Consider the following 19,586-nt stretch of genomic DNA (forward strand, 5'->3'; position numbering starts at 1 on the left):
TTGGCTCTTGCGCACACATGTATGACAGACATCACCAATGGAAATCTCGACACTTGCACGGGTTTTCCAGGTGCTTATGCTAGTCCTGCATATATAAATTATTGATGAAAAGTAGTTTATGCCTATGTAACGTTTCCTGATTTTATTTTACCAGTACTCCACCGTGTTCTCTGCAGCAGCTAATGGAAGAGATCTGTGTCCAAACACTGCACATATCAGCGCCATCTGCCTCGTTCACAGCAGGAAGTCCCAGCACGTTCCCAATCAGCAGCTTGCAATCGCTCCATCATCTTTCCATGTTCAGTTTGCATCCACCAATCCAATAAGTCTAATAAGTTTGCAATTATTAATTTAATGTCTATAGGACTGACTTTTCTCCATCAGTCCCATAGACAGTCAGTGGAGTTGTACGTATGCACAACCACCTCTCCAGACAGGGAAGTCAGGACCTCGGTTTTTGTGAACAGTGGGACCCCCAACGTGCCAGTGGATATTCTGGGAATATTCTTTTAATAACTTTTAATAACTTATGACGGCCTCCACATCCCATAAGCGCACAAGGACCGTAGTAATAAAATGCACCAGTATACGAGCACATATGCCATCACTGTGTTTATAGCAGTTTGCTCGGCTTTAAAACTCCACATAAACTCATATGATACATCCAAACTACAGACCTCACATCTATTATAATAGCTAAAGTACATAATTAACTGCATCAATGTGAACACGATACAAGCAGCAGGAGGATGTAACCCTGTAAAAAGTGTCAGCATAAAGCTTCCCTCTACAGTCATAAATTAAAGGAGTTGTCCAGGATTTAGAAAAGCATAATGACTTTTTCTTCCATAAACAGCTCCATCCCTCTTCACAAGTTGTATGGGCAGTATCAGACATAAACTTTAATCAGGTGTTGCAATGTTTATAGAAGAAAGCAGTAATGTTTTCCTAATCCTGGACACCCCCCCATTAAATTTTAAAATTCTGTCTGGCTGCATCCACCACTAGGGGGGAGTATGATATAAATACATATGCAGTAAGCTCCCCCTAGTGGTGGAGGCCAGCAGACATTATCAGGAAATTGCCTGACAATATACTGCATAGAAGAGCATTCACAATCATATATTTCAGCCTGATACAATCAATTGATGTGTTGGAGTATTGTAATGTTTCTGATTAAAGAGGTCCTATACGATGAGCTTAAAGACTACAGAGGATGAAACTGGAGCAGGGGAAACGCTCTAATAAATAATATGAGAGAGAAAGCTCAATCCATTTGTAGAGAAAGCCTGCAAGTGCTGCTTCTCCTGCCCACTAACAGAGAAAGCCTGAGTCTCGTTTCCCCCCGCTCACTCATAGAGAAAGTCTGTGAGTCCAGTATCCCCAGCCCACGCCGATAAAGAGCCTGTGAGTCCTGCTCCCCCTATTCATTTTTTAGAGAAAGCCTGTGAGTCCCGCTTCTCCCGCCTACTCAGAGAAAACCTGACTCCTGTTTCCCCCTGCTCACACAGACAGAAAGCCTGTGAGTCCTGCTTCTATCTATCACCCACTCAAAAAAAGAGCCTGTGAGTCCTACTTTATTCGTCCAATTATTGAGAAAGCCTGTGAGTCCCGCATTTCCCACCCACTCAGATAAAGAGCCTGTGAGTCCTGCTTCCCCTACTCATCCATAGTGACAGCCTGTGAGTCCTGCTTCGGCCACCCACTCATAAAGATACCGTGTGAATCCTGCTTCTCCCACCCACTCAGATAAAGAACCTGTGAGTCCTGATTCCCTCGCACACTCATAGAGAGCCTGTGAGTCCTGCTCCCCCTACTCATCCACAGAGAGAGCCTGTGAGTCCTGCTTCGGCCACCCACTCATAAAGATACCGTGTGAATCCTGCTTCTCCCACCCACTCAGATAAAGAACCTGTGAGTCCTGATTCCCTCGCACACTCATAGAGAGAGTCTGTGAGTCCTGCTCCCCCTACTCATCCATAGAGAGAGCCTGTGAGTCCTGCTTCCCCAGCCTTTCATCGTTTAATCCAATATCTTCTAAAACAACAAATCCGATAATCCAGCGTTTGTTTATGGCACAAAACTGCAATATCCAGAAAGAGATCCAAAATAACAATTATGGAACCATTTGAGTGCCAATGTTATGTACTGAGTGTCATTTCTGTAAATTTTGTGCCTTTCAAAGTTTTTAAAACCAGTCAATAATCAGAATATTTGATTATCCAGCACTTTCTGGACCACATTGAATTTTTGGAATTAAAGAAATTTTACAACCTAACTCAATAAGCAGATTTAATGATGAACCCAATAATCAGGATGCTGGGGGTGAGGGGTGTCAGCTCTAACTTTACTGGTTATTATCTAATTTACCCTCCCCCATGATATAATATGAATTAATCCGCACTATCTACAGTTGCTGTTGGGATACTGATAATGGGGGTTGTATTGAGATGCACGGGGATAGCAGGGGATTTCTGGACTTGCTCCTCACTGGATTCTTTTTCGGAGTTGGTAATTTCCAGCAGCTCAATTGATGGAGGAGGATGAATCTGACCGATTTCACCCTTTATCTCTCTGGTCCCACCACCTTCCATCTTGGTTTCTTCTGTAGTGCCCTCAGAGGACCTTACACATTCCAAATATGTTCCTCCAGAATGTATTTCATCAGAAGAACATCCAGGTTTCCCATTTCTATTCTCTAATATCACAGACTTTGTGATGAACATCACTCTGGATGTTGGCATCACCTCGTCCTTCACCATGTCAGGAGATGCGTTACCACCTGTCTTCTTCTGTAGAGGTTCTTCTAGGATCACTGGGGGAGATAATGGTTTGGAGATGGAGACGTAGCTCCAGTTGTGTATTTCCCTTACACTGCTGGGTCTGGAGATCTGAGAACTTGAGGTTCTCGTGCTGCTCGGATAAAACAGCCTTGGCACATGATGGGAACTTGCATGGAGAGAAGGTCCACAATCCACTGATGCCATAGGGTTCATCCCATTTATGACTGGTCCTACACCACGCTCCTTATCCTTCTGCTCAATAGTAGGAGATATGTGTATTGATTTTCTGTCTTGCACAAAGTTCTTCCTAGTTTCAGAACTGTTTACTTGTTTCTGCTTGGTGACGTTTCCGTCTTTGGCCATTTTCACCCTTTGCTGTGTTCCGTCTGCTGATAAGTAATAGAGGATGACCTTGGTGTTATCAGATGATGACACTTTACTGCTTTTACTCTTCTTCAGCATGGCGCTCTGTAATCCAAATTGTCTGTTTCTTAGGAGGGGGCTGGCTCCAGCTGGAGAGAAGGTTCTGGATCTTATAATCAGGTTCCTCTGGAAGTCAGACAAGTTGTTCGTGTGATTGTTGTAAATGATCGGGTGGGTTTCACTGACGTTCTACAAAGGAAAATACTAATTGTAATAATATGCTTTTTATTAATTGAGATTTGCACGTGTCAGGTCTCCAATGTGTGGGTAGCACAGGAAAGGGTGAGATGCCGAGATATGGAATGTATACTTTTCTGTGCTTTTTCTATGGTGAAGGAAGCGGGACTCACAGGCTTTCTCTATGGAAGGACAGGGGAAGTAGGAATCACAGGCTTTCTCTATGAGTGAGCAGGGGAAGCGGGACTCACAGGCTTTCTCTGTGAGTGAGCAGGGGAAGCGGGACTCTCAGGATTTCTTTATAAGTCGGAGGGGAAGCGGGACTCACAGGCTTTCAGTATAAGTGGGTGGGGGAAGCAGGACTCACAGGTTTTTTTATGAGAGGGTTGGGGAAGCAGGACTCACAGGCTTTCTCTGGCAGAATTTACACCGATTTTACGCACTGAAACAAGTCATAAAACGTTCTATGCTCAAGGTCAGCATCTATCTCAATCCGTTGCTGCCCTCACACAGGAGACCTGACATTTACACCTTCATTCTCTGAACTCTCCACACTGTCAGGGAATGCTGAGAGTAGTAGTTGTGGAGATCTGCAGGTTGCAGATTCGTGCTTAGGATATGCCATGTATTTTAGTATTGGTAAGAGATAACGACCTAGTGTTAGAGTGCTTTCACATTGCGCTTATCCTCACGTTCGTGGGTCACATTGGGGCTTGCGTCCGAACCCCCCCTCCCCTGAAAAACGGGATTCCGACATATGCGTTGACAGGTCTATAGACTATAATGGTGCCGACAGAGCGAATGTGCGCTCTACCATGCATCATTTTCAGGTGTGCTCGCCTACTGGAAACAAAACACCCAGACACAGTCTACTACGCCTGAGTGTCCAAGTCCAGTAGGTGTACACCAGGGCCGGATACAGGTTTTTGTGGGCCCTGGGCGAAAGAGGCTCAGTAGGCCCCTTTAACACATACCACGATTCATGATGCACAGATACCGCAGAGAAATATGTATATATATACATATATATATATATATATATATATATTTATTAGTACAAGACCAAAGATTTCACTTCTTACATTACATGAGTGATATCTATTGTAAATTCTACAATAGCACAGAAACCGGCGAATCGCTCCATACAGAATACTGGCCCCCATAAAATGCTCCATACAGGATGCTGGCCCCCATATAACGCTCCATACAGGATACTGGCCCCCATATAACGCTCCATGCAGGATACTGGCCCCAATATAACGCTCCATGCAGGATACTGGCCCCCATATAATGCTCCATGCAGGCTGTTCCCCCCACATAATGCCTCATGCAGGCTGTTCCCCCCACATAATGCCCCACGCAGGCTGTTCCCCCCCCATATAATGCCCCATGCAGGATGTCACCCCCCCTTATAATGCCCCATGCAGGATGTCGCACCCCCTCCTCCCTTATAATGCCCCATGCAGGATGTCGCACCCCCCCTCCCTTATAATGCCCCATGCAGGAAGTCACACACCTCCCTCCCTAATAATGCCCCACGCAGGATGTCACCCCCCCCTTATAATGCCCCATGCAGGATATCACCCCTCCCTCCCTTATAATGCCCCATGCAGGATGTCACCCCCCCCCCCACCCCACCCTATAATGCCCCATGCCTCCATACAATAAAAAAAAAAATCAAATACTCACCTCACTTCTCCTCACCTGCTGCCGCTGCTCCGGACTCCTCGCGCGCGCTGGCGTCTTCCCACTCTGCACTGTCACGGCTCAGGAGAGAGTGTGGTGTAAAGAAGTCACCGCGCCCTCTGACCTGAGACGTCACAGTGCAGCAGCCACGGAAGAGACAGGACCTGCTGTGGACTTACCCGGGTGCTGACGTCGGCCCTGGTGTACACGCTCGAAAATGATGTATGGTAGAGCGCACCTTCGCTCTGTCGGCACCATTATAGTCAATAGCCCCGTCAGGCGTATATACCCGAATTCTGTTTTGCCGGGGGGTTGGTTGGGCGTAAGCCCCGAGGAAGTCAATGAACGAGTGCCAGAACGCAATGTGAAAGCCCCCTGAGTGTCCGCCTCCAGTAGTCGTACACGCCCGAAAATGATACATATTAGAGCGCACATTCGCTCTGTCGGCACCATTATAGCTTATGGCCCCATCAACGTATACGTCCGAATCCTGTATTGTGAGGGGATTCGGATGTAAGCCCTGACGGGACCAACGATCAGGTGCCAGAACGCAGTGTGTGAGCACCTTACCTGCACATGGGCACTAATTGTCTTCTGTCTCACTGTTAGAACTTTATTGTCAGGATTCTTCATTTCATCCTCTATGCAGAGGGAGATGGCGGCTGTATTCTGGGTGTTCACCCTATTAATGGAAAAAAACGACAAAAATAAGTGACACTCAGCAGGGTTCTACTCTGGGCAAGCTAAGATGTGGGGGTCGGATTGGACTTAAAGGGATTTCCAGGACTAAATAAACGCGCCAGCTTTTTCTGCAGGTTATATATGGTATTGCGTCTCAGCCCTATTGAAGTGAATGGTGCTGAGCCGCAATACCTGACACAACCTGTATACATTGGTGGTGCTGTTTTTCAAATAAGACAGCAATGATTTCTAAGCCTGGACAACCCCTTTAAGGATTTTTTTCTGAGCTCATGTTAAGGTAAAGCTTAATTAATCATAGTATAAGGAATAATTAAGCAACGCTCTACATTTTACCATTTTTGAAGATATCTGGTTATTTTCAGTGAATCGAAACTTTATTATTTAAATGCAGAGTTTCAAAACCTCTGCAATGGTTTAGCCCTGACACACTGTACCGAGCACTGCAGCTGTTTTAGTTAGATATTATCAGGACAGTTTTTCAGCTTCTGTAGCTAAGCAAGAATTTTCCTATTCGCTGAAAGCAATCAGAGATCTTTAGGCTGCGTGCCCACTATGCGTTTTTCAAGCGTTTTTGCCGCGGAATTTCCGCAGTGAAAATGCTTAAAAAACGCTTGGTAATACGTGCCCCATGGTCCCCAATGATAATCCGCTGCGGATTATCATTGCAGAAAAATCCGCAGCATGTCCATTAATTTTGCAGACACGCAGTGTAATTGCCGCCATTGACTTGCATTGAATCGCTTAATATCAGCATGACTACATGTGCACATGCGGATATTAAGCGTTTCAATGTGCGGGTGATACCCGGGTCTGGAGGAGAGGAGACTCTCATCCAGACCCGGGTACCATGGTACCTGTAAAAAAAAGAATTTAAAATAAAAAATAAACATTATACTCACCTTCTGATGGCCCCCGGTCTCCCCGGCGGCTCGCAATGGTTGAAAAGGACCTGCCATGATGTCGTTTAGTCATGTGATGGATCACCGCTGACGTCGGCGGTCACGTGACCTGTCACATGACTAAATGACGTCATGGAAGGTCCGTTTAGACCATCGCGAGCCGCCAAGCAGACCGGGGGCCATCAGAAGGTGAGTATAATGGGTTTTTTTTTTACCATTTTTATTCTTTTTTTTAACTAACTTGGTTACACTATATAAATCCATTCCGTTTGCATGGATTTATATAGTGTGACCAAGTTGTCAAGCGCTTTTCCAAGTGATGCTAAAAATCGCTTGGAAAGCGCTTGACAACCCGCATGCAGAAATGCATGTGAAGAACGCTTGACAAATGCTTCTACCTGGCAGGAAAAACGCATGTAAAATCCGCACTTCTGGCAAGGAATTAAAATATGAAATACATTAGATAAAAATATAGTCTTGATCACATTATTAAATCTAATGAGAATGCATGTGACTGATACGATTTATAATTAAAGTTCATGTTTTCATAATAAAAGTTACAAAAGTGAAACTTGTTACTTTCTATATAGCAGGCTGCCCCCTTCTGGTGGCTCCAGGAACTTATTATTCTATAATACAAGAGCAATTCATCATCTATTTCACCTGGAGGGAGGACTGTGGTCGGTGAAGTCTTGTGCTCTGCTACATCCAGATGTATCTGTTGATGTCTTTTCCGGTCTGAAATCATCCACACATACGGGCACGTCTGATTTTTCTACTGTAATGCAAAAAAATTGAAGAGTCTGAGATCCAAGATGTGGAGCATTTACTGATTTATCCAGGTTGTATGTAGAATAAAAGTGTGCAGTGTCAGATCAATGTTGGTGACGTTCCCTGGAAAATGCAGTTTTTTTTCCCCCATATTTCAGAAAGAGGAAGAAAAGCTCAATTGTTATAATTGTTTTTATACTGCACATATAATAGCACCTTATGGCTCATTCAGACGTCCGTGCAGATCAGTGTCAGATAGGATCACAATGCATGGACTGACCATGGGTCTTTCAACCCAAGTGTGACAGCCTGATAGAAATGTATGGAGCTGTCACACTTGGGTCTAGAGAGCTGTGGCCAGTCCGTGCATTGTGCTCCGATCCTGGACTGATCTGCATAGACGTCTGAATGAGCCCTTACAATTAAATGTCCATATAACTGTACTATCAATGCGCATAAAAAAAGCATCACTCAGTGCTCACAATATTATAGCTATACAGTGCAAATATACTAGCATCATCCAGTGCCCACATAATAGTGTTATACAGGGAACATATAATACCATCATCCAGTGCCCATAATAAGTGCTGTACAGGGAACATATAGTACCATCATCCAGTGCCCATAATAAGTGCTGTACAGGGAACATATAGTACCATCATCCAGTGCCCATAATAAGTGCTGTACAGGGAACATATAATACCATCATCCAGTGCCCATAATAAGTGCTGTACAGGGAACATATAATACCATCATCCAGTGCCCAAAATAATAGTGTTATACAGGGAACATATAATACCATCATCCAGTGCCCATAATAAGTGCTGTACAGGGAACATATAATACCATCATCCAGTGCCCATAATAAGTGCTGTACAGGGAACATATAATACCATCATCCAGTGCCCAAAATAATAGTGTTATACAGGGAACATATAATACCATCATCTAGTGCCCATAATAATAGTGCTATACAGGGAACATATAATACCATAATCCAGTGCCCATAATAAGTGCTGTACAGGGAACATATAATACCATCATCCAGTGCTATACACGAAACATATAATACCATCATCCAGTGCCCATAAAAAGTGCTGTACAGGGAACATATAATACCATAATCCAGTGCCCATAATAAGTGCTGTACAGGGAACATATAATACCATCATCCAGTGCTATACACGAAACATAATACCATCATCCAGTGCCCATAAAAAGTGCTGTACAGGGAATATATAATACCATCATCCAGTGCCCAAAATAATAGTGCTATACAGGGAGCATATAATACCATCATCTAGTGCCCATAATAATAGTGCTATACAGGGAACATATAATACCATCATCCAGTGCTATACACGAAACATAATACCATCATCCAGTGCCCATAAAAAGTGCTGTACAGGGAATATATAATACCATCATCCAGTGCCCAAAATAATAGTGCTATACAGGGAGCATATAATACCATCATCTAGTGCCCATAATAATAGTGCTATACAGGGAACATATAATACCATCATCCAGTGCCCAAAATAATAGTGCTATACAGTACACACAATAACATTCAGTGGTATACAGTGACAATATAACAGCATCATTCAGTGCCCACATAATAGTGCCATGCAGTGGCATTAATCTTCACTAGCATGCATTTCTATAGTGCCTGCAGATACTGTAGTCCTGCTGACAGTTTCACCAACCTGTTGCCTTGGATTCTTGTACTACGTCCCTAGGAGATGCAATTAATGACGCTCCCCCCAGACTGGACAGGACAGGGCCGGTGTGCACCATACGACACAGAGTATCCAGGTCCAGGACAGATTCCACCTAAAGGGAAAAACAAATGGCAAAAAAATAAATAAATAAAAAAAATCAGTTATTAAGAATGCGTCACCCTTCACCATGCGCTGATTAACCCTGAAGAACGCGGCTCAGGTCACGCACCTCACTTCTCCAGCATCTCCTCCGGGTTGCAGAGATACATCTCGGCTTTGGACACTTCTTCAGTTCCCTCCCTGTAAATGGGGAATACATTGCTATTATAATATAGAATGGACGATATATCCCAACGCTTCATCTCTTATCTACACAGTAACAATCCATATACACAGAGTAACTATAGAATGGGCCAAAGGTTATAATCTTCCCTGATTTACCTAAATAGAGCAGCTACAAAGTATCTCAGGCGCCGCTTATCTGAAGACAAACTTTAGGATTGGGAAGGTGAAATGCAGCCTGTCAGATCCAAGTATCCCCCCCACCCCCCCGTACTTAATCTAATGCGGACCACTGACATTACAATGTCTTTATACTGGGGTATATCTGCCAGAATTAGACCTCGCCACTGCTATGAGACCCCGAATTGAATGGATGGCTGTAAATAAATTGCTACCACTGCTTCTGTCTATAGGAACCAGTGCCAGATACATTTTTATGGTAACATGTAATGCTGTTTTATTAAACCCTAACAAATATACATATACATACATTCGGGCGCCATGCAAATTGTTACCAACACACTTCCTGCTCTCCCCACAAGAGGGCGATCAGTGTGTTTAATTCCTTTCAATACAAGACATATTCATCTCTATATAGAGTGTCCCTTAGTGGTGGAAACAGTCAAGGCATGATAATGAAGCCTTCAGTCGTGGCCAAAAGTTGAGACAAACACAAATTTTGCTCATTCAGTTTTTATAGTGGCAGTTTGCAACTCTAAATTGTTATGACAAATAGATTAATTGCAAAAAAATTGCAAAGTGATTCCATGTCAAGAAAATTAACAAAAAACCTCCAAACATTTCCACTGAATTTCAGCTTTGCCAAAAAATAACCTGCTTACGTAATATCAGTGATTTTCTCATTTGCTCAAGAGAAAGTGTTGACGGGAACAAGGCAGTTGATACTACTCATGCTGCTTGAATTATATGACCAGACTGAAACATGCAGTCATCATTGGTTTGCATCTAAAGGGCTTTACAGGTAAGGACATTGCTGCCTTGTAAGATTGCCCCTACCTCAACCATTTATTGGATTATCAAGAACTTCAAAGACAGTGGATCAATTACAGAAGGCATCAAGGAAAAGTCCAGCAAGTGCCAGAACCATCTCCTAGATTCAGCTACTGTCTCTGTTCAACACCAATGCAGAGCTTGCTCAGAAATGGCAGCAGGCCAGTGTCAGTTCATCTTCACACACAGCGAGGTAAAGGCTTTTGGTAGGTGGGCCTTTTGTCAAGAAAACCAGCAAATATGCAGGAGATTTGGAGCTCTGTATTAAAAAAAAATGGAGCTACGACAGCTATAGAGAAATATCAAGGAAATCATCTAACAATCACATATATTATAACTGTGTCTATACATGTATGTTGATTGAAATACCTCCAAGAGACATTACTACTTCAATGACCTGCCCCTCTGAGCAACCTTTGTTCAGATGCCACTTTACTCGGGAGAAAGTGGATGGCTGGAGGGTTCGCATTGTCGGGACCATCAGTAATTAGTTATCATGTAATGGGGAGTATAGAAAGCAAACAATTCCTGTAAATATTTTTTTTGTCACTGATAATCTACAAATGTCAGCATTAAGAACGCACCTTGGCTACGGTAATCATTCGCAGGGCAGCGTGCAGGTGCAGTGAAGGGTCGGAGATATACTGCCTTTCCAAAATCGTTGTCAATTGGATATCTGGGGGGAAAAACATAAATTAGCACCTTAGGTTTAGCTCTGAGAGTATGTTCTGCACCATTGAGGAGTCGTCAGCCAGTTGAATTAAATGCTTATCTTCAGTATGCAACTGCCACTAGAGGGAGCTCCATACACACGCATGTATGTATGAGCTGGGTATGCAGTCAGCTCCCCCTAGTGGAAGTTGCAGACAGCTATACTTTTTTAGTAGTGTCCTAGATTTAGGAAAAATATCCCAATAGCAACACCTCTGATTAAAAAAAAAAGAAGAATTAACCATAACTCGGCTTTTAAACCCGCTTCTACCGTGCCCCCAATTTGGTGATTTGCACGTGTTTTTGGTTACTTGACTTCCAATGATAACATCATGTACAACCAAATGATTGCTACAACAAATCACTGTCTGTACTCAGCGGGTGTGTGCCATACATGCTATCATCACTACTATGCCCTGTGACTGGCGGCATAAGGCCACGGCCCCACTATCAGTATTCGGTCAGTATTTTTTCTCAGGAGTTGGAGCCAAAACCAGGTGAGGAACAATCAGAGAAAGAGAATAATAGAAACAAGTTACCAATTCTGTATTTATCACCCACTCCTGGTTTTGTCTCCCACTCCTGAGAAAAAATACTGACCGAATACTGACCAAATACTGATAGTGGGGCCGTGGCCTAAGTCACATTCACATCCGGACAAAAGCGGGAGCCTGGAGAGCGGTGAGAGGCTGAGGGTTGTAGGGGAGGTTTGCTCAGGATGTCCTTGATACATTTGTATTATTAAAATAAATCAAACTCTGAATGAAAAGTATAATAAAGTCCAGGGCTGATTTGTAAGATGTTGACTAATGCCCACCTGGAAGATCTCGCTGATGGGGGCTTCTCTCTGTTAGTTTTTTCATCAGGGTCCTCACAAGTCTTTGGCTCACAATCTAAGGCCAGGGAGATTCTTAAAGGCGGGATCCTCTGCAGATAGCCCAGGCTGCATTTCTAGAAGAAAACAGGTGAAATATGATTTACAACCACATAAGTCACAATTCCTCCCAAAATCTTGTGCATGGCTGCTGGAGATGCAAAACCAGACACTGCCCATCTACCAGAGTGGGGCTATTCTGGAAGACAGCAGCCAGGTCTTTCTATCCTTTTAGAATCTTTGCTCTCCAGCGTAATGGTCTACATAAGCCCCCTTCATGTACATGTTTGCAGTACATGTGGCAATTATTGTATTTATTTATTTTACTCACTTCTATAATTTCACAGCGCTGTACAGACATCATCATCACTGTCCCCATTGGGGCTCACAATCTACATTCCCTATCAGTTTGTCTTTGGAGTGTGGGAGGAAACCTAAGAACCTGAAGGAAACCCACGGAGAACATACAAACTCCTTGAAGATGTTGGATCTGTACACATGCAAGTTGTTTTTTTTTTTTTTACTAGCAGCACTGATGACAAGGGCCAATACAAGTCTGTGGGTCTGTGTAAAACACATACAGCACAGGGATGACATTCGTGTGTCATTTCTTTTTGACGTCCGTTTCCTGTATATGTTTAACATTGCAAAGTATAGGAAAAAATTTGGAATTAAAAATAAAAAGAGTTAAAATCCTGTAAACTGGGTACATAGACCCCAAAAATTGATCATCTAATTTCCCTTCTGTACTGTACGCCACTAGATAAAATCAAGGAATTGCTTTATAGCAATGATGCTCATCCTGGGAGTCCATGGTGTTGCAAAAACTATCATGCTGGGAATTGTAGTTTTACAATAGCTGGAGAGTCACAGATTGGACATCACCATACCACAAACTGTCTGCTCCACTGAAACAGCCGGCCTCAGAGAAACAGCCGGCCTCGGAGAAACAGCCGGCCTCGGAGAAACAGCCGGCCTCGGAGAAACAGCCGGCCTCGGAGAAGCAGCCGGCCTCGGAGAAGCAGCCGGCCTCGGAGAAGCAGCCGGCCTCGGAGAAGCAGCCGGCCTCGGAGAAGCAGCCGGCCTCGGAGAAGCAGCCGGCCTCGGAGAAGCAGCCGGCCTCGGAGAAGCAGCCGGCCTCAGAGAAGCTTGTTCTAATGTACCATAGTGTGGGCGTTCTGGTGGCATTTATGGGTGCTGCATTAAATGCTACGAGGTAGGTGTTGCTGCATTTTTTCTTAAGTGTATGGGGCTATATTCACATATTGGGTTTTATATTCTGCTTTTTCTGACATTTTGGCTGTATTTTTGCCAAATTGCATCAACAAACTGAATATAACTGCAACATGTGACTATACCCTGTCTTTGTGGGATGAGTAGCTGCCGGCTCCTGTAGACATTAGATTGCCAGTAGTGATGAGCGAGCATGCTCGCCACTGCTCGGTACTCGCCCGAGCATCTCAGTACTCGAGATGCTCGGAGCTCGCCGAGTACTTTCAAGATGCTCGGGTGGGAGCTCGGGTCCCCATCCTGCATGTTTGGCACTATTTAGAGCACCAATCATGCAGGGATTGTCTGCCACTCACTGTAATGTCACAGCCATGGTGGTTGTGGCATTACAGTGGTTGCCCAAATCGATGGGAACAGTGCTCACAGTGAAACATGAAAAGCCGGCAATTCATCAGCGGCATACACCGGTACCCGACAATTTAGAACAGAAAGAATAGAGCATCACACATAGATTAGATAGATAGAAACATGTCAGTCACATATATAAGAAGTACAGTGATAGTGTTGATTACTGTACTTGTCATTTAGTGTTAAAATAAAAGATTAAAAAAAAAAAATTGGCGTGGGGTTCCCCGTAATTTTAGTCTCTAGAGGAGGTTAAGCAGACGGCTGGGGCAGATGTTTGAAGCCTGGGAAGGGGGTAATACCCACGGAGCTTCCCAGGCTACTAATATCAGCCCCCAGCTGAATACCTAGCCTTTACCAGCTATTAAAATGGGGGACCCCAAAAAAAAAATGACGTGGGGTCCCCCCTATTTTAATAGCTAGCAAAGGCTAGGCAGACAGCTGGGGGCTGATATTAATAGCCCAGGAAGGGTGCCATGAATATTGGCCCCCTCCCAGGCTAGAAACACCAGCCGGCAGCCGCCCCAGAAATGGCGCATCCATAGGATGCGCCAATTCTGGCACTTAGCCTCGCTCTTCCCACTGCCCTGTTGCAGTGGCAGTGGGGTAATACGGCTGGGGTTGATGTCAACTTATAATGCCAGCTGACATCAAGCCCAGGTTAGTAATGGAGAGGCGTCTATAAGACACCCCCATTACTAACCCCATAGTCAAAGTTAAAAAAAAAAAACACAAACACCCAGAATAAAGTCCTTTAATTGAAATAAACACACAATTCTTTAATGTTCTAAATTAAACAATACTTACCATCACGCCCATTCCAGCTGAAGCCAACGATCTCCTGCAATAAAAATAAAATAATAAACCAACCTCATCCTTACCTTTCCATGGTTCCCAGGAATTCTCTCACGCTCACCGCATGTGCAGGAGAATTCTCCCACGCTGTCAGTGACGTGCATGAGGTGAGCTGAGTTCATTGGACATGAACTCGGCTCATCTGGTACCAGTCACAGTCAGACACTGAGGAGCGCAAGCATGCCTACGGTTCTCAGTGTCTGCGGCATGGCAAGCTGGATGGCAGCTTTCAGCTGTGATCCAGCCTGTCATGTGAATGTAGCAGAGCTGGAGCCGTCCTGGGAACCATGGAAAGGTAAGGATGAGGTTGGTTTATTATTTTATTTTTATTGCAGGAGATCGTTGGCTTCAGCTGTAATGGGCGTGATGGTAAGTATGGTTTAATTTAGAACAATAAAGAATTGTGTGTTTATTTCAATTAAAGGACTTTATTCTGGGTGTTTGTGTTTTTTTTTAACTTTGACTATGGGGTTAGTAATGGGGATGTCTTATAGACGCCTCTCCATTACTAACCTGGGCTTGATGTCAGCTGGCATTATAAGCTGACATCAACCCCAGCCCTATTACCCCACTGCCACCGCTACAGGGCAGTGGGAAGAGCGAGGCTAAGTGCCAGAATTGGCGCATCCTATGGATGCGCCATTTCTGGGGCAGCTGCCGGCTGGTGTTTCTAGCCTGGGAGGGGGCCAATATTCATGGCACCCTTCCTGAGCTATTAATATCAGCCCCCAGCTGTCTGCCTAGCCTTTGCTAGCTATTAAAATAGGGGGGACCGCACGTCATTTTTTTTTGGGGTCCCCCCATTTTAATAGCTAGTAAAGGCTAGGTATTCAGCTGGGGGCTGATATTAGTAGCCTGGGAAGCTCGTGGGTATTACCCCCTTCCCAGGCTTCAAACATCTGCCCCAGCCGTCTGCTTAACCTCCGCTAGAGACTAAAATTACGGGGACCCCCACGCCAATTTTTTTTTAAATAAATCCTTTATTTTAACACTAAATAACAAGTACAGTAGCCAACACTGTCACTGTACTTCTTATATATGTGACTGACATGTTTCTATCTATCTAATCTATGTGTGATGCTCTATTCTTTCTGTTCTAAATTGTCGGGTATCGGTGTATGCCGCTGATGAATTGCCGGCCGGCTATTTTAAAGAGACGGGTACATGAAAATCTGAGGGCACTAGTGTGTTCCAAGTGCCCTGCTATGTTTTACATGCACCCTCCTATATACCCTGCCTGTCTGCCTATATATTCTGCCTGCCTGACATTTAATTGAGCACCGTTCCCACGATTTGGGCAATTTTTGACCTTCTGCAGACCGCCGGGGGGGGGGGGGGACCACCAGAAAAATGCTGGAGTTTCCCATAGACTTACATTGGGCTCGTTGCTCGGGTCGAGCACCCGAGTATTCCAATGTGCTCGACCCGAGCAACGAGCACCCGAGCATTTTAGTGCTCGCTCATCACTAATTGCCAGTAATCCATCTATTTCCTTCACTTGGTTGCTCTCTATAGTTGCAGCATGCACCGCCCTCCTGGATTTATTGCATAATCTAGTATTACACTATCATAACACGAAGCCAAGTTCACAAATCACTCAGAATATCTGTGAATGTGACTTGCGGTTAACAGCTCTGCACACAGAAACGGGGTCACCGCTGGATTTCTGCAGAATAAAATCTGTGCCCTACATTTTTCTTTTGACTCTTGCAGACAACATATGGGCTCAGAGAGACACCTGGGTTTAGTTTACAGTAATAGGGGCCCAACTAATATAGACGCCTGATCGTAATGAACTCGCAGGTGCAAAAAGCCGTCAGATGTTCTGGATAATTGGGCAATCAGAAAGCGATATACATTTTATCTGCAATGGTTGAAGCCTTGAAAACCACTAAACAGTTTGCAGAGTCTCAAGCTTTTTAGACTCAGTCTTCTGGTCTCTCCAGATTATCCTGTGCAAGTCTATTAAATGCAGGATAAAATGAGAGGTCTATGGCCTGGTTCACACATTTAATTTTCGGTCAGTATTTTATATCAGTATCTGTAAGCCAAAACCAGGAGTGGAACAAAGTATAATAGAAACATGTCACCACTTCTGCATTTTTCACCCAATTATAATTTTGGTTTACAAATACTGAACGTGTGAACGAGGACTAACAAAGACATTACTACTAGGGCATATAGTTATTGGGGTGGGGCGTTCCCTGCTCAGAAACCCCTTTATGACAGCAGATGGCCGCCGGGTAATTATACATTTGTCTGGCAGCTGCTCACAATCTAGATCATTGCCGATCACTCACCTTTGCACGTTTGTCCATAATCTCTTGTGAATATTTATCCAGCGCATCAAGTCCGAGCAGAATCCTCTGAGCCATTTCTCCATTAAACTAAACATGGAAGTGAGATAAAAACATCTAAAATAGATCCGACTATATAAATGATACAATGATAAGATCAATGAAAAATATAATTATTACGGCAAGTGGTCCACAGCAGAGCTCTGGCGGCGGACAGTGTAAGGGGCGCAGAGGGAATGGTTGTATCCAGGCATCACTCCAGGTCATGGTGGGATTGCCAGTGACGTCACCTTTTAGCTGGGTCTAGACGGCTACTTTGGCCACAACACAGGTCACACGGTCCAAGCTCAATCAGTGCAGCTGCTACCTTGCAGAGAAATGCAGGTGAATGGGGTCAAATTGTGAGACAAGCAAGTTAAAAAAAGTAAGTTAAAATTGGTTGCATTATTGCGACTTGCTTCTTGCATTTGTGATACAATGTCACCGTATTCACCTACATTTTGCTGCCATGTAGCAGCTACACAAAGCGATCTATGTTGCAGCCAAATTTGCCATCCAGCCTAAGGCTATGTTCACATGTTGCATTTTTGATACGTTTTTTTTTTCATGCAAACTTTCAGCTGCGGTTTACAGTACCAGCAAAGTCTGAGATTTCAGCAATCTCATGCACACACATTGTTTGTTTTCTCCTGACTGTTTTGCTGTGTTTTTTGCAAAATGCAGCATGTCACTTCTTTCAGCGTTTCAACAAAAAAAATGCAGGTATCAGGTTTTGCTGCGTTTTTGGTGCCAAAGCCTGATGAAGTTGAATTAGGTTATTTTTTTTTTATGCATTAAACTTTATCAGCATGAACAAGAGACAAATGTACACTGACAAAAATGCAGCAAAAAAACTCAACGTGTGAACATAACCTACAATTTAAGAGATTTCAACCGCTTGTGTTCCATGGAGTCCTAATCTAAGCTGGATATTTCCAGGAAAGCTGCATGACGAGTCCCGACAGCCTCCATATTGGTTGTCAAGTAGATGAATAATATAATTTTTTTTTACAATGTAACCGTGAACAGCGGCTCCAGGAATCAAGACCATTTTCCAGTTTTATCCCATATTATATCCGATCCCTGAAATGATTACATGAAAGCTGCATAATGGTGATGGAAAATCCAGCAAGTGGCGCCATAATAAAAAGTTTGCTGCCTGACAATGTGCAGCAAGTGACAAAGGATCGCAGCGGGGTCATTGGGGATTATTGTGCAGGTGACACCTCAGTCAGTACCATAAATGCAGTTACTGTAATGATCTGCAAGCTGTGGCTCTCCAAACTGTTGCAAAACTACAAGTCCCATCATCCCCTGGCAGTGTCACAGCAGTTGGAGAGTTATGGGCTGCATATTGTTGCATGAAGGAATTGTAAGACCATTTGCAGACATTATAGCAGACAGTGTGGAGCCTGCAGATGAGTCATGTGCTGAGATGGTCATCATTACCCCGTGTGTCTGGATCCCTGTGCTTGGCATTCATGCCCAGTGCTGCTCTTGTTTCCAGCTCTTGTGCTTTGCAACAAAGTATCAGCAGATCTGTGCGTCCTTCTGGTTCCTATGGACACGACACGCACTTCACCTTACTGTCCATTAGAGGGAGCTCTATATGAATAATAATGAGTTGATCTCTGCAGATTATCTCCATTTATGTCCTGGTGTCTGGTGAACTGCAAATACCAGAATGCCTTGTCAAAGCAAACATGGTGTGCTGGGCAGGATTGTCAATACTTCATATTATCAGTATTCAAGACTTGATCAATAACACAATTATGCCAGTTTTCCAGTGTGCAGTAGCCATTACTCAGCTTTCATGGAACTAGCACCATTGCTTTAGAGCTCTGCAGTTTTCATCAATGTTTTTATTTATTTCTAAAAATTCTTAACATTTAAGGAGGACCTGTCATTGGGTCTGAAGTGTAAAAACTAGACCCTTTTGATTTGATGATTGGTTCTTTTTAAAGGGCTATTCCCATCTTGACCTGTCATTGGGTCTGGAGTGTTCAGTATTCCACTTTTTCTATTATTCTTTTAATTTTCCGCAAGGGTCCAGACATATGGGACTTTTTATTTAGTGCTAATTTTTATGGTCTGGGGTGTGGCTCAGAGGATTCTTTGGGGGCGTGTCTGTAGGAAGTCTGCATAATAATTACCCTTTAAGCAACACCCACTTGGGCAAATCATAAAAATTAGCACCAAATAAAAACACTCAGTTCTGTGGATCCGTATGGCAGATTTTTAGAAAGAAAAACTGGAATATTCGGGAGCAGGGGGCATAAAATAAGAGCAAAAACTGGACACTTTTGACCTGATGACTGGTTCTTTTTAAAGGGCTATTCCCATCTGAATACATTATCACCTATCCACAAGATATGAGTGCCTCCGCTCCATTCGTTGGGGCCCATTTATCAATTTGCCCTCGAAATCTGCTGTAAAAAATTTTGACATTTTGGAATGTTTTTTGCTCAACTTACACAAAAATGTTACGATATTTCTTGTTTTTACGTCGACTCTTCCAACTTTGAAAATTGGGCAATGCTTAGCGGCATGGAGCGCGGCCGAGCATAACAGTCAAATTCATCATAACTTACTGAAAAATTGGTGTAAATTATAACAGAAATATTTTCCAGTCAAAAAATAAAGTACATTTCTTACTTTGGTTTACGACAACTGAAACAGGCGCTAAATTCATAAGGAGATGGATGCCTTTTAGTGAATTT

At 43.7% G+C, this 19,586-nt stretch overlaps 1 protein-coding gene across 1 annotated transcript; it reads right to left on the minus strand.

Annotated features, from left to right (window-relative positions):
- Positions 1–657: 657 nt before the first annotated feature.
- CUNH1orf141 (chromosome unknown C1orf141 homolog) lies at positions 658–18,428 on the minus strand. Its single transcript, XM_073642665.1, has 9 exons — positions 18,316–18,428; positions 16,831–16,917; positions 11,984–12,117; positions 11,040–11,131; positions 9,392–9,462; positions 9,148–9,274; positions 7,334–7,448; positions 5,640–5,751; positions 658–3,395 (listed from the first exon to the last, which is right to left on the minus strand). The coding sequence occupies exons 1-9, from the start codon at positions 18,343–18,345 to the stop codon at positions 2,394–2,396; spliced, it is 1,770 nt and encodes a 589-aa protein (XP_073498766.1). The 5' UTR covers positions 18,346–18,428; the 3' UTR covers positions 658–2,393.
- Positions 18,429–19,586: the final 1,158 nt, after the last annotated feature.

The sequence above is a fragment of the Phyllobates terribilis genome, unplaced genomic scaffold (genome assembly GCF_046119375.1).
Source record: "Phyllobates terribilis strain yellow unplaced genomic scaffold, ASM4611937v1 Scaffold_8__6_contigs__length_399053987, whole genome shotgun sequence".
NCBI lineage: Eukaryota > Metazoa > Chordata > Amphibia > Anura > Dendrobatidae > Phyllobates > Phyllobates terribilis.

What these genes read in the sequence shown, in the direction of transcription:
- CUNH1orf141 (XM_073642665.1), bottom strand. Translation starts at nt 18,345, where the DNA reads ATGCCAAGCACAGGGATCCAGACACACGGG. An exon ending in CCATCAGCGAGATCTTCCAG is followed by an intron (nt 11,132 to 11,983) that starts GTGGGCATTAGT and finishes TTTTCCCCCCAG; the next exon opens with ATATCCAATTGACAACGATT. An exon ending in GACCACAGTCCTCCCTCCAG is followed by an intron (nt 5,752 to 7,333) that starts GTGAAATAGATG and finishes TTCCATTAATAG; the next exon opens with GGTGAACACCCAGAATACAG.